The following is a 12,798-nucleotide window of genomic DNA, read 5'->3' as shown; positions in this document are numbered from 1 at the left end:
TTGCTTTGAAATTTGCATGAGATTGATCTCTGTTCGCATAACTTGACACATGTTTTTTCTAATTTCAGAATTTTATGGTCACTGGGGAAAGCATTTCAATTCGTAGCATTGTAATTCATACATAACAATCATTTTAGTTTGGATACACCCAATTTATATTCAGGTTGAAGACTCGTAATAGCTTGTTCTGGAAACAGTATGCAGTCTTCATAAAAACACATTCTTCCGTAACCAAGAGATACTTATCATCTTTGTCTCCTTTTCTGCACCACTTTTTGTGGATAAGTCTTATAAGAAAGCTAGCAAGTGGTAAACTTTTTTTATATTTTTATTATAAATTTCCCTCATTCAAGCAAAGTATGTTAATAGTAGTTGGTTTGGGCTTGGTCAGTAATTGTCTATGTCACTGGAGAATTTGCCTTCTCCTATCCAGCGGTGAAATTCTTGACTTTTCCTTATTCTTGATATTGAAATAACTTAATATGTGTATGTTTACACAGAGATACTATGGACGTCGTCAAGCAGTCTGCCGCACTCTGCTTGCTGAGATTATTCCGCACATCACAAGAGATAATCCCAAGTGGAGAGTGGACATCAAGAATAATCCATCTTCTAAATGATCAGCACATGGGAGTTGTCACTGCAGCCACTAGTCTCATTGATGCTCTTGTCAAAAAGAATCCTGAAGAATACAAGGGTTGCATTAGCCTGGCTGTTTCAAGACTCAGTCGGGTATGAAAGCTCTATGGTTTTAAATGCTTCCTTAGATTTCATGCAGCCATATCCTTATGATTATTTGTACAATATAATTTTGGAATTGGACTGGTCACTGTTAATGTACAATAATAAATATCCTAAGAATAATGGTGAGTAGCACTTCCATAATTGTTGGGAGATCTGATAAAGGATTTGTAAGGACTGAAAAAAGTATAAAAGTTGTCATATGAATCACCAGTGTATAGTGTTCCCAGAAAAATATTGTGTTTTTGCTCAGATTGTGTCAGTGTCGGGTGGATTGTCAGTGAGTCTGCCTTCAGTTGCTGCTGCAGATAAAGCATGTACCTGTTTGTATGTGAATTATATGTATGAGCTACAAACAGAAGTCACTTATTTTCAATTACCTGTGTGGTTAATAATCCACTTTAATTTCTTGCATGTGTCCAGCATTCTAATAACTGTGTACTGTACAGCTTTGCCATTTTTCGTATGGATAGGGAGTGTCATTGCTGTGTTCAGATGAGAGCTGAATTGGTGACCCTTCAAGGACAACTCCAGGTGAACTTGGCTATGGTCACACAGCTTGAGGCCATTGTCATTAGGCATTAAGGGGTGAGGGGGGGGGGGGGAGGGCAGATGTTGGGGATCCGGTGGGAGACATCCAGTATGTCCCATGTATTCCCTAATCAGTCCAGTACTAAGGGTGCCTCAGATACTGCCGCCGGTCGGAGTGGCCGAGCGGTTCTAGGCGCTACAGTCTGGAACCTTTAGACCGCTATGGTCGCAGGTTCGAATCCTGCCTCGGGCATGGATGTGTGTGATGTCCCATGTCCTTAGGTTAGTTAGGTTTAAGTAGTTCGAAGTTCTAGGGGACTGATGACATCAGAAGTTAAGTCCCATAGTACTCAGAGCCAATTGAACCAGATACTGCCCACACTGAAGCTGATACCTCATCCACAGTGGAGTAGGAGGTCGCTGGAAGAGGAGGCAGGCAGTGAATGATGTTCCAGAGGGGGCCAAAAGGAGGGCCACCCTGGTTTGAGTGCTATCTGTGGATGATGAAATCCCCGAGCCAGATAAAATCACCCTCACTATTCTAGAGGCCTTTTGGCTCACAAGTTCTGGGCATTTACAAAGAGTGGGTTTGCTGGTAGTTGGAAGCTCCAATATTAAGTGCGTAATGGGGACCCTTAGGGATACGCTTGCCATAGAGGGGAAGGAATAAGGTGTGGATTTGGTGCATACCGGGAGTAATCATTCGTGGAAAGGATGCTTCCAGATGCCATGAAGAGCACAGGGTGCAGTCAGCTGCAGGTGGTGGCTCAGGTCAGAATTAACTATGTGTGTCACTTGATTGGAAGAGATTCTCTCTGGTTTCGGGCAGCTTGCTGAAGTGATAAAGATTGCCAGTCCTGCTTGCGAGATGAAGGTGGATATTGCCATCTGTAGCATCATCGACAGAACAGGCTGTAGCCCTTTGGTACAGAGCTGAGTGGAGGGCCTGAATCAGAGGTTCAGACAGTTCTGGGACTGTTTAAGCACCAGATGCTTTGACTTGCACCATAGGGTGGTGGGTTTCTGGGTTCCGCTAAATAGGTCAGGAGTCCACTACATGTGGGGGCTGTGTGTAGGTGACTGAGTGGACTTTTAGGTTAGAGGATGTCTGGAAACTACAGAAAAGGTGTCAATCTAAAAGGGAGCACGACAAACACAGGAAAGTAGACTTAGAAACAATCAGTATTGTAGTTGTAAATTGTAGTAGCTGTTTTTGGGAAAGAAAACGCTGAAGCTCAAATCATTACAGGTATGGACAGCTGGCTAAAGCTGAAAATAAGTTCATCTGAAACTTTTACCGAAGACCAAACAATTTTTGGAAAGGGTGCATTAAATACAGTTGGTGCTAGAGTGTTTATTCCTGCCAGTTTCTGTGAGCTGACGTGGGTAGAGGTTATATTATAGTTGGTTTCTTTTACCAACCCTCCCTCCCCCAGCCCCCTCTCCCTCCTCTCCCCCAACTCAGATGACACAGTTGCTGAACAATTCGGGAAAAATAGGTACTACACTCGAACAGTTATGGTTGATAGTGTCTTAAGTCTACCCTCGATATGTTGGTGAAAATACACATTTAAAGTCGGTGTTATGCATAAAATTCCTTCCGAAATGCCTGCTCAGAAAATTATTTTGTACAATTATTTCAGGACTCCCTTGAAGCGTAAATGGTTCAGAAAACATAATTGACCTCTTAACACCAAATAATCCTTAGCAAAAGGTAAAGTGATTAGAGACAACAAGATTATTGTAGGGAGACTGAATATCGTAACCTCCAAACCCACGAAAAATAAATGCGAAACACATCTATTTAAGAAAGCAGATAAAAATTAGCTTCACAACTTCCTGAAAGACAGTCTTCACTTCTTCCAGTCTGAATCTGTAAGCGTAGACCAGATGTGGTATTGATATCTATTAGGAGATATACCAAATAAATTAATAAGAGATGGTACTGATCCTCCATGGAACACGAAAGAGGCCAGAACACTGTAGCAGTGGTAATGTTACTGATGACAGTGCTGCTAATGCAATTACAAAACACTGTTTTCCAAAATACTGTCACCAAACAAGATGAAATAAATATTCAGGAATTCGTACCAAGAACAACTGCAATATGAGTAACGTGGAAGTAAAACTTTGCTTCTGGCATTTTTTCCCCAATACTTAAGGCTTTAATGAAACAAATTGGTTACACATGTATCTTTCAAAGTATTTTCCATCGCTGGCCACTACTTTCTTCCATCTTTCAGGCAGTGTACGAATACTGCTTCGAAAAAATTGTTCATCTTTTGAAGCGATCCACGAATTGATCCAATTTGTGACTTATTCATGAGATCGGAAGTGTCGGTCAGCCAGGCCGTGTGCCATTGATCTAAGCAGGTGATAGTCAGAGGGAGTAATGTGTGGAGAATACAGCAGGTGGTGTAGGACTTGAAGACCGTGTGCCATTGATCTAAGCAGGTGATATTCAGAGGGAGTAATGTGTGGAGAATACAGCAGGTGGTGTAGGACTTGAGGTAGGACTTCCCATTTTAACATTTCCAAGTACATTTTGACCTTTTCCAGCATGGGTTCGAGTGTTGTCGTTCCGCAAAATCACTTTATCGTGCCTCTCTCTGTGTTGCGGCCATTTGTCTTTTAATGCTCTGCTCAAACGCATTAATTGTGTTTGATAACAAACACCTGTGATTTTCACTTTGTTTGTACGCCTCATAGTACACGACGCTGAACTGGTCCCACCAAATGCAGAGCACGATCTTGGAGCCGTGAATATTCGGTTTGGCTGTTGATGTGTAAGTGAGGCCAGGATATCCCCATGATATTTTGTGTTTAGGGTTATCGTAATGAACCCATTTTTCATCCCCAGTCACAATGCGATGCAGAAATCCCTTCCATTTTTGCCTCTGAAGCAACAGTTCACATACGCTGTTAAACGTCTCTTAGTTTCAGCTCACACGGGACCCAAGTTCCTTCTTTCTAAATCATGCCCAAAGCCTTGAGACGTTTTGAAATGGCTTGCTGTGTCACTCCCACTAATCATGCCAAGTTTTCTTGAGTTTGATGCGAGTCTTCACTGGGCAATGTCTCCAATTCTGCATCTTTGAAAACATTCTCTCTTCCACCACTATGCCAGTCTAAGACTTTAAAATCACAATTCTTGAAGTGTTGAAACCACTCAAGACACATTCTTTCACTAATAGCATCCTTACCACACGTACTTGAGCATTCGATGAGACTCTGCTGCCGTTTTCTCCATATTGAAACAAAACAGTAACGCCTCCTGCAAGTGACAAGAATTAGGCTCATAAACTGACATCTTCAATTGAGGACAACTTTATGATGCAGACACGAATCGGCTGATGTTTGAATGAGGTTACGTTGACTGAGGTCCAAGCCAACTGCCTGACGTCTACAGTCTGTTTCTTTCGACCGCTACTTACTGTTGACACCACCTATCGGCAAATGGTGGAAGCAAAGTTGTGCACCTTGTAGATACCCTCGACGTAGCAAAGCAGCTTAAATCACTTTGTAAAGGCAAGAGCTCTGGTCCTGACTACATACCGTTCAGGTTCCTCTGAGAATGCTTATACAATAGCTCTATATTTAGCAATCGAATACAACTAATGGCTCATTGAAAGATCAGTATATAAAGACTGGAAAGTGGCAAAAGTCTCACCAATACCCAAGAAAAGAAATGGGAGTAACCTGCTGAATTGTAAACCCAGGTCACTAACGCTAATTTGCAGTAAGATTTTGGAGTGTATACTCTGTTCGAACCTTATGAATTATCTCAGTGATAACAATTTATTGACAAACAGCCAACATGGATTGAGAAAATATCATTTTTATGATACGTAATTGGCTGTTTATTCTCATTAAGTCTGTAATCTGGGGATGTCAAATTGATCCCATATTTATATTTCCAGAAGGCATTAGACACCATTCCTCATGAGTGACTTCCAATCAAATTGTGTGTATGTGGAGTATAGTCCAATTTGTGCAACCGGATTCATAGTTTGTTGCCAGAAATATCACTGTTTGTAGTAATTGACGGAAATTCATAGAGTAAAAAAAGTAATATCTGACATTCCCAGAGGAAGTGTTATAGTCCCTCTGCTGCTCCTGATTTACATAAATGATTTGGAGACATTTTAAGTAGCACTCTTAGATTTTTTACAGATGATGCTTTCATGTACTGTCTTATAAAAGACATCAGATGATCAAAAAAATCGCAAAACAATTTGGACAAGATATCTGTATGGTGTGAAAAGTGGCAATTGACTCTAAATAAAGAAAAGTGCCAAGTCATCTACATGAATACCAAAAGGAATCCACTAAATTTCAGTTATATGATAAACTACACAAACTCAAAGGCTGTAAATTCAGCTAAATGCTTATGGATTACCGTTACAAATACCTTAAGTTGGAACGATCGCATAGGTAATAGACAATGTTGTGGGTAAGGGAAACCAAAGACTACATTATTTTATCCATGTTGGATCTTGTGAACTCCACAGCTGTTAATGATAGTTGGTGAATGATGCAATCAGCCACAAATACTTTTTGAATGTTTTATTTCATTGTCATAACCAATTTCGGACTACCATGCCCATCTTCAGACGGCTAATATTTTTCATTGCACTGATGTTTTGGTTAACAGCATGTTGTCTGCTCCACACTGCACCATTAGTTTTTTTTTTAAATTAGTGTGTGTGTGTGTGTGTGTGTGTGTGTGTGTGTGTGTGTGTGTGTGTGTGTGTGTGTGTGTGTGTGTGTGGTAGATGATGGTTTGTTTTGTTGTGATCCATGTGGTTTTCTAGCCTGATGTATATGTTCTTGAATTCCACCACAACAGGCATATTGTAAGACTGCAATTTATTAGCACAACACTGACGAAATGCATAGGTCCACTAAAGAGACTGCTTACACTATGCTTGTCCACCTTCTTATGTAGTATTGTAGTGCGATGTGAGATCCACATTAGATAAGATCGGCAGAGGAAGTCAAAACAGTTCAAAGAACAGCTTGCTTTGTGCTATTGTGGAATAGAGGAGAGAGCGCCAAGGATATAATATGAAGAATTCGGGTGGTAATCATTAAAACAAAGGTGTTTTTCATTGCAGCAGGATCTTCCCATGAAATTTCGAGCACAAACTTTCTCCTCACAATGTGAGAATGTTTTGTTGCACCCGCTTACATATGGAGGAATAAGAAAAATTGGAACCTGTGCAGCAAGGTTTAAGTGTTCGTTTTTCCTGTGTGCTGGTAGTGAGTGGAGCAGTAGAGAAATAACTTGGAAGTTATTCAGTGAACACTTTGCCAAGCACTTAACTGTCTATTGGAGAGCAATCATGTAGATGTAACTGTAGAACAGGCAATCAAGCTGTTTATACTTGTTTGCTGGCCTCAAGACAGTTCTCACTTTGTGAAGATAATTGCACAAATAAGAATTACAGTGAACCAAATCTGACTTTTAGCCTTCGTTCTCACTGATATTCTTCGTGGGAAAGGAAAATGGATAATTGGAAAGAGGGATGCAGGTGACTTCGCAGACAGAGGCAAACATGTTCCTCAATTTTCAATCTATCACCAATTCGTCATCCTTTGACAAATCAGATTTGACAGATAGTGATCCTTTCTCCACTAAGCAAAATTTACAACCAAAGGACAATGCACTATTCACGTAAATATAAGAAACTTACCTTTATCATCATCAGCTTCATGGGAATTGTACTCACAACCAGGGTTTCCTCTTGATCAGATAATAAATTTTCAAAAGACCAGAAAATTGACGTAAAGCATGAAACAAACTATAATTTCATACATTACTTACAAATGTTGTCTCTGAATTTACTGAAGCAATGTTTATTTAGCTGGAAATTACAAAAAATTTCATCAGGCCTATACAAATGCTCTCAAAAGTTGCTTTGGCAAAGGTCAAACCGAAGGATTGGAAGTAAATGTCGTTTGAACGTCCTCACTAATGGTCAGATTCAGCACCATCTGATTTTCGCCAATTTATGCATTGAAACAAATTTATGGGTGAATAAAATCTTTAGTCTAACAGATTTTTATGGCAGCTGTAGACAAATATTTTGTGGGGATTCCAGAATAATTTCATTAACTGCATTATCTGGCTTCACCTGGGCAGAGTTGCAGGTTATTGTTAAAGAAGTGTGTATTGGTAATTACTAAATAAAATTTGTACAAGAGTTAGTCAATGAGTATCTGCGCTTACATTCTGCTTCTTGTTAATTGGTAGACAGAATGAGGTGGTGCAATGGTTAGGTAAACTCGTATTTGGGAGTACAACAGTTCAAATCCATTTCTGGCCCTATAGATGTATGTTTTAAGGTAAATGCCAAAATGGTTCCTTTGAAGTGACACAGCAGGTGTCCTTTACCTTTTCCTAGCTGGAGATTGTGCTTCATCTGTAATGACCTTGTTCAGCAGAACGGTCAAAACTAATGCTCCTTCCTCCCATCCTTAAGGTTGATAGTACAGGTTGGTGCACTCACAACCCACTAGATGGCACTGTTCTCTTTATTTGTGGCAGGATTAAGTGTTGTCTGGGACTTCACTTTGCAGTCTTGGGAAGTAAACATGATCACACTCATGGTTATTCTATAAGTTTGGGCCCAAAGGAAAACATCCTGCTATTGGCTGTTGGAAAGTCAGTGTTGATGCTGAACTGTGGCTGAGGGGTGAGAAGCTCTACTGCACTGCCACAAACAAGGCTACTTACCACACACAATTTATTATTTATGCATAGTTTGTTGCAATAACTTAACTGTTTAGATCCCTTCAACTGCCGAGGAGTGCTATTCGTCGCACCCACTTGTCAAATGGTGCTGATAAACTATCTCACGCTACAGATTTTATCCATCCTATTCTGAAAAAATATTGTAGGAGAGAAAGTAATTCATTTGAAGATGTTCCCAGTGTGGTGGTACATTTTGCAGTACAATGTGCAACATAACATGCCAGATAGTTGAAGCCATCTGCTGAACATAAGCCATCTGCTGAACATTAAATATCTTATCTTCAGTCACAGCAAATAGTGCAGCAGTATCACAACCAAAACATGTTCTGTGTCGCAGCTTCCCCGTCCAGCTTTGCCATTGCTCGAGACATACCAGCGAAATACCACAAACCAAAGTCGATGATATGAATTGCTGTTGTTCATCTTCCAGTCCGACAGATTAAATGTTTGACAGTGGAATCTTAGGAGCATTCTTTCATGGGAGCAACAAACACAAGTGATATTTCACTCCTCTCAGAGGAGTCTGTTGATTAAAATGACCTATACCTGTAATTTGCAAAAACAAAGTTTGGAGGCAATCCTCGTTTAGACATCCTGTTAAAATCTACTTAATACTGAGTGACGGGGGATCAAAATGAAAGACAAAGACTTAATCAGTGTTAACAGCCCTTCCTGTAATGAAAATAGTTGCATTCTGTTGCCAACCTGAATTTCTTTTAGCAAAAATACATTTAATTGAAGATCATTTCCTGGACCTGCTCGTTGGTTCCACAAGCTCTCACCAATGCCTTTTTGTCAACTATTCTACAAGAAATCAGTATGCCAAATGAGTCATTAACAAGCTGAAAGAATTCTGCCATATCCTGCTCTTCTCGCAACAGATGCCAAATTGCCTGCACAGTGGTATTCAAAAAGTTGCCCCCCCCCCCCTCCTCCTGTGCATCCGCAGGTTAGAATAGGCCCGAGGTATTCCTGCCTGTCATACAATATGATTAAAAGGAGTTTCACATGTTTTGGCCTTTATGTGATAGTCCCCTGTAGGATTTGATTCCATTCTTCAAAATTTTCCAGAAGAGCAGACCTATTGGGAAAGGGTGCATTGTGTCCATCGTACATTGAGATCTTTAGCCCACTTTCTTGTCATCGCATTGCAGTCCCGCCCATCCTCAGTCTCTTGGGTGAGGACACCTTCCTGGGTGTGCTTTCCACCATGCGCTATGCAGTGTCGATTCCTGCGTCAACGATGACCATGGACATCTTCGCACCCGATATCCAGCCTGGTAGCCAGTCCGTTGTGGTGGGGTCGCCATGTAACCTGTTGGTTGTAGCCCCCTGATCACACAGGGATCGCTCTGCTGATGCCTGCGCCATTAACTCCCCACATATGCCAAGGGGTAGATGCCCATCCCCTTGGGGCATCGGGACTCCCAACACTGGCAATCCTGCCAGGTGGCCTTTGCTGCGGCTGGGTAGCACCCGTGGGGAGGGCCCCTGGTAGCAGTGGTGGCATCAGGGTGGATGACACACAATGAAGTGTAGTCCATCATCTCTTGCTGGTGGTGAAACACCAGCAGTCTCTAAGCGATCATGAGCTCAATTCAGTGCGCAGAAGTACGACCCCAAATCGTTCCCCTTCCTGGCCACACCATGAGAGGAACGTCAGGCCAAGGATGGCAGCAGGTCTTATTCGCCCCGGTACCTTGGATGTTCGAGAGCTGATGGGGAATCTTTCATGATGATGAATCCTCAGTTTTTTGTTGAGCATTTAGAGGACAGGTTTGGGGAGGTGGAGGGCTTGTCAAAATGAGATCTGGGTCAGTCTTGATCAAAACAGCATCCTCTGCCCAGTCACGGGAGTTACTTGCGTGTGACAAGCTAGTGGATGTTTCTGTAATCATCATGCCCCATAAGAGCTTAAATATGGTGCAGGGTATCATATTTCACAGAGACTTTCTTTTGCAGTGTGACGATGAGCTGCATGCCAATTTACAGCGACATGGTGTACATTTCATCTGGCGTGTCCACCGGGGTCTGAAGGATAATCAGGTCGCCATCGGTGCCTTCATCTTGGCCTTTGAGGGTGATACATTGCCTGAGAAGGTCAAGGTGATCGTCTACCGGTGTGATGAAAAGCCCTGTAGCCCTTCCCCGATACGGTGCTTTAAGTGCTGGAAGTTCGGCCATATGTCTTCCAGCTGTACTTCCAGCATCACATGCTGAGATTGTGGATGCCCATCACATCCCAATACTCCATGTGCCCTGCCTCCCATCTGTGTCAACTGCAGAGAGCACCGTTCACCTTTTTTGCCTGACTGCAGGATTCACCAGAAAGAAAGGAAAATCATGGAGTACAAGACCCTGGACTGACTGACCTACACTGAGGTTAAAAGAAAATTTGAATGCCTGCATCCTGTGTGTATGACATCGTCTTATGCCGCCGCTACAACAATTCTGGCACCATCAGCTCTGCCAACTCAGGTCACCTCTCAGAGCCAGAAGACTACACCTGCCCCCTTGATGGTGGGGGCATTTCCCTCCCTGTTGCTCCTGCACCTCTACCTCAGGGAGCAACCAACCCCACCCCCCCCCCCCTCCCAACCATCGAGGACGTGCATCCCCACTTCTAAGCCAGAGAAGTGTAAGTCTTCTTCGGCTTCTCTCAGTAGGAAGGGGTTCCTTGGGTCACTCCCTTCCCAGGTTTCTGCTAGTGGTAAAGAAGACACCCACCAGTGGCTAAAGAGTTCAAAAGCAGCTGGTCGTAAGGCTTCACGCTCATCCTCAGTCCCCCAGACTGAGCCAGTGAAGTCCTCCCAGCCAGGGAAACCCAAGGAGCAGCGAGAGAAATCCAAAAAGAAATCCCCCTAAGACCAAGGAAATTGCAGTGGCACCAACCGCCTCTGCGGCTGTGGATAGTGTGGTGATTTTGGCGTCCGCTGAGGACCTAGATCTCGCCAGATCCTCGGACACAATGGATATAGATTGCTCAGGCAATAAATTGGTGGCAGCAGGTGACCCTGAGGCATAAACTGCCTCATCGAATGTTCCATGCCTACCCAGTCTCACGATGTCATCCTCCGGTGAAATTGCGGTGGTTTTTTCAACTGCTTGGCTGAGCTACAGCAACTGTTTACACCTGCTATCTGCATTTCCTGATTCCCAGCAAAATGCGGACCCCTGCCCTCTGCAGCTATAAGGAATATTACAGGAACCGTAGTGACTATAATAGACTGTCAGGTTGAGTTTGCGTTTATGTTCTAAACTGTCTGTAGTGAACATGTGCCCCTTCAAACCCCTCTTGAAGCTGTGGCTGTCGGAACAAGGACAACGCAGGAAATAACTGTCTACAATGTACATCTTCCTCTAGATGGTGCAGTACCCCTGAATGTGTTAGCTGCACTGATTGATCAACTCTCTAAACCTTTCATACTTTTGTGAGATTTTAATGCCCATAACCTGTTGTGGGGTGTACCACGCTTACTAGCCAAGGCAGAGGTGTCGAAACTTTACTGTTGCAATTGTATCTATGCCTCTTAAATACAGGGGCCGCCACACATTTCAGTGTGGCTCGTGGTAGTTACTCGGCCATAGATTTATCAATTTGCAGCCCACAACTTCTCCCATCTATCCACTGGAGAGCACATGACGACCTATGTGGTAGTGACCACTTCCCCATCTTCCAGTCGCTGCCCCAGTGTCAGGCACGCGGGCGCCTGCCCAGACGGGCTTTGAACGAGGCGGACTGGGGAACTTTCACCTCTGCTGTCACCACTGAATCTCCCCCACACAGTAACATCAATGTGATGGTTGAGCAGGTGACTAGCACAATTGTTTCTGTATCAGAAAATGCGATTCCTCGCTCTTTAGGGTGCCAGAGGTGTAAGGCAATCCCTCAGTTGTCTCCGGAAGTCGCTGATGCAATTAAGGAGCGTCGGCAAGCTCTACGGCGGCATAAGTGGCACCCTTCCCTGGAGCACCTCACAGCCTTTAAATGTCTCCGTGCCTGTGTTCGCTACCTTATCAAACAACAGAAGGAGGAGTGTTGGGAGAGATAAGTCTCCACCATTGGGTGCCACACATCACCTTTCCAAGTATGGGCAAAGATCAAACATCTTCTTGGGTACCAGGCACCAACAGCCGTCCCCGGTGTTACCATAAATGGTGAGCTATGTACCGAAGCAAACCCGATTGCCGAGCACTTAGCTGAGCACTTTGCTCGAGCCTCTGCGTCGGAGAATTACCCCTCCGGCCTTTCGCACACTAACGGCGGCTGGAAGGGAACGTCCTTTCATTCGCTACATGCTGCAGTGAATCCTATAACGCCCCATTTACAGAGTGGGAGCTCCTCAGTGCCCTTGCACATTGCCCCGACACAGCTCCTGCGCCTGATCGGATCCACAGCCAGATGATTAAACATCTCTCGTGTGACTACAAGCGACATCTTCTTGTCACCTTCAACCGGCTCTGTTGTGATGGTGTGCTTCCATCGCAGTGGCAGTAGAGCACCACCATTCCGTTGCTCAAACCCGGTAAAAACCCACTTGATGTGGATAGCTATCATCCCATCAGCCTCACCAATGTTCTTTGTTGGGTTGGGTCCTGGAGTCACGTGGCTTGCTGGCTCCGTGTCAGTGTGGCTTCCACCAGGGTTGCTCTACCACTGATAATCTTGTGTCCATTGAATCTGCCATCCAAACAACCTTTTCCAGATGACAACACTTGATTGCTGTCTTTTTTGACATATGTGAAGCATACGACACGACTTTGTGACA

At 43.5% G+C, this 12,798-nt stretch overlaps 1 protein-coding gene across 1 annotated transcript in view; it reads left to right on the top strand.

Annotated features, from left to right (window-relative positions):
• Positions 1-12,798, top strand: part of LOC126198440 (AP-2 complex subunit alpha) — a 363,223-nt gene that overhangs the window by 229,869 nt on the left and 120,556 nt on the right. Inside the window, exon 6 of the mRNA XM_049934762.1 lies at positions 501-732. Within this exon, the coding sequence (XP_049790719.1) occupies positions 501-732 (232 nt within the window). The remainder of the gene's footprint in view (positions 1-500; positions 733-12,798) is intronic.

This window comes from Schistocerca nitens, chromosome 8 (assembly GCF_023898315.1).
Source record: "Schistocerca nitens isolate TAMUIC-IGC-003100 chromosome 8, iqSchNite1.1, whole genome shotgun sequence".
NCBI classification, from domain to species: domain Eukaryota; kingdom Metazoa; phylum Arthropoda; class Insecta; order Orthoptera; family Acrididae; genus Schistocerca; species Schistocerca nitens.
Note: the sequence above shows the minus strand (reverse complement) of the source record. Positions and strands in the feature narration are given on the sequence as shown.